Consider the following 2,848-nt stretch of genomic DNA (forward strand, 5'->3'; position numbering starts at 1 on the left):
AACGATTCAAATGAAAACATTCGTTGGATAAGTAATATTATTCAACAATCACAATCTCAGGAGAGTCCACTGTATCAATTGATTAATTTATTGTCTGCCGACATCAATGACTGAAATACCATTCAATATCATTAAAATCGGAAAAATTCAATATCTTCAAACCGGAAAATTCAATATTGATGTTTATGTAATGTGATATTATTGTATTATTATTGTATATGTATTTCTTTAATGAATATAAAATGATGAAAATTTTATTTGTTTCATTTCTATTTTCCGAATCAACTAATGTATATAGTATAACGTAAATGAAAGAAATCAGTTTGAAAAGAATCATCGTGGGTGCACAATGTCTAAAACAATTGATACATTTGGCAGAAAAAGAAAATGGGGAGGTAATGTCATTCGAGGCCCACCCGGCAATGGATTCAAATTAACAAAAGATGGTCATTATGACATGCAAAAAAAATATTGAAAAATACAAGCGAACCAATTAAAAAGAGTGATTGTGTAACTGTATCATATCTTGAGAGATAAATTAATACAACAAAGGAAGTCATACTTCAGGCCCTACAAGCTGCAATACAATCCACAATAGGTAATGTTGCTCGCGATGCACGTCAAGCATTCGACGACAAAATTGCAGAGGCTCGGGTAACTTTGAGTCGTAAATACGATAGTCTTAAAAGTGATGTAGAAATGAAAATTTCCGATATAACAACATCTACGGCATCTACAGTGAAAAATATGATTATTTGGAGCAGAGAGGTGTAGTTCTGGAGAAAAAACATAAAATTAATTCAGGTAGTTCAAGTAGTGCACATGGTCCGTTACTGTGGTATCTAGGAATGGACATAAACCCAAATGTCAGAGTATTAGAACCAAAACCAAAAGCAACAGATGACGTATTAATTGAACCTACATGGTGAATAGTGAAGTGGAATAGCCTGCCTGGGCAGGGCCTGATTAGGTTAGGTTAGGTAAAAAAAATGTGTATTTGGAAAATTAATAATGAAACTTATCAGCAACTATTATTATATATATATTTCAATGTCCCAGAACCGGCATTAGTGATCTACTTGAATTCTGACTTGAAATTTTCCCAAATGCTAAAATTTGAAAAAAAAATTTTACATTTGACAAAAAAAAATTTGCAAATTTGAAAAAAAAAATTTTAAATTTGAAAAAAAAAAATTTAAATTTGAAAAAAACTTTAAATTTCAAAAAAAAAATTTTACATGTCTACCCCCAAATATTTTTTTACATGTCTATACGCCCCCACCTCACTCCCACCACTCCCACTTCTGCCTACACCCCGAGGAGCGCACTTCTCGGCATTCAGTACGACAAGTCTTCTCATCGAGTGCAGTCCAGCTACAGCAATCTACTACAACAGCAGTCTACTACAGCAGTCTTCTACAGTCTACAACAAGCGAATTTTGAGTAAGTTATCAATGTTACTTTTTTATAACAACTAACTTTGTATTATTTTACATTTTCAGAATGGAAAACTACACGCAGGAAATCTACAACGCTGTGGCATCGATCATACCTGTGGATGTTGAGGTGGAGCGACCGGGCGGCCCTGACATGTTTGAGGGAGACGAGGTGGTGATGGTCCAAGAGGTGAAGGCTTCAACTTCGGGTGGTGTGCAGTGGCCACGCAGCCCTGTCTCATTCCAGGAAGACAGGGTTGTTAACAAAGCCAAGCGGCAACCTGCAGCAAAGGTTGGCCCCATTCAAAGGTATAGGAGTAAATGCAATAGGACTAACCCTTATGCAGGTAGTTGGTCGACCGCCAAAAGGAATCCTCCGAGACGTCCCGCACCGCTCGTGCGGGACGGCTCGCACCGAGACGTCCCGCACCGCTCGTGCGGTGCGGGACGTCTCGGGACGTGCAGTGGAAAGACGGAGGGCATATAAGCCGGTGCCGAGGGTGCAATCTCCAGGTGAAATCCTCACCCAATTCGCACCATTAGCGATGTTGACATCCATGGAACTTACACCGGTACCAGAGCCTGCCATGGAGGTCGTGCCACCAGTGTCGAAGCCTGCCGGGGAGATCGCGCCACAAGTGCCACCAGTGCCGGAGCCTATCGGAGAAGTTAACCCCCAGGAGATGGAAACTTTCCTACAGAGGTGTAGGGATGTTGCACTCGCTTCACGAAATAGTGAGGCCGCGTTGGCTAGCATTTCCTGGGAGGAGAATGAAATTGCTAGCCGACGGCGCGAGTTGTTATTGGGGATGGCCGAGCTATATCGAAGGACTACATCTCTGAAAGAAAGGCGGAAGGCAGAGACCTCTTCGATAGAGCTCAATAATGAACTAAACATATTTATTAAGACATTTTTAAGTAAAGAGAAATAGTTTTTAGGTCACCTAGGACAGTTTTAGAATAATTAGGTAGCATGGTAGTTTTAGGTTTGTAATTATAATTTTAAGAATAAAAAAAAAAACAAATGAAAAAAGAAGGTAAATAAAGGGTGAACATTGTTTTGGTTTGGTACACATTGATCAATGCGATGGTTGGAGCATTTTTCTTCACTTCGTCTTTTCATTATTTTTATTTTTTTCAATTTCAATTCCAAGTTCTTTCATCCCAACTTCTCCCCACTCCCTTTCAAAAGTATAAAAGTAGGAATTATCTGTTGGAATATTCAGTTGATCAGCCACCTCCAACATGGAACCTGATTCAACTACTGAGCCCTATAGTGTCCCGGAGCCTCAGATGCTTTACTATGCATCTATACAGGAAAAATTCGTGCACTCCAAAACGGCACCTCATGACATTCCCTTCGAATTCATGCATAATGACTACAGGTTGCAGGTTCAGCATGTCACTGGGAG

The 2,848-nt window shown here is 39.6% G+C and overlaps 1 protein-coding gene across 1 annotated transcript; it reads left to right on the plus strand.

Moving 5' to 3' along the window:
• The first annotated feature begins 1,264 nt into the window (after window positions 1-1,264).
• LOC141487496 (uncharacterized) lies at window positions 1,265-1,923 on the plus strand. The gene is made up of 2 exons (XM_074186583.1): window positions 1,265-1,443; window positions 1,503-1,923. The coding sequence occupies exons 1-2, from the start codon at window positions 1,265-1,267 to the stop codon at window positions 1,921-1,923; spliced, it is 600 nt and encodes a 199-aa protein (XP_074042684.1).
• Window positions 1,924-2,848: the final 925 nt, after the last annotated feature.

Source organism: Leptinotarsa decemlineata, unplaced genomic scaffold (assembly GCF_025532065.1).
Source record: "Leptinotarsa decemlineata unplaced genomic scaffold, Ldec_3_MD MMD2_P_RNA_scaffold_2, whole genome shotgun sequence".
Lineage (NCBI taxonomy): Eukaryota > Metazoa > Arthropoda > Insecta > Coleoptera > Chrysomelidae > Leptinotarsa > Leptinotarsa decemlineata.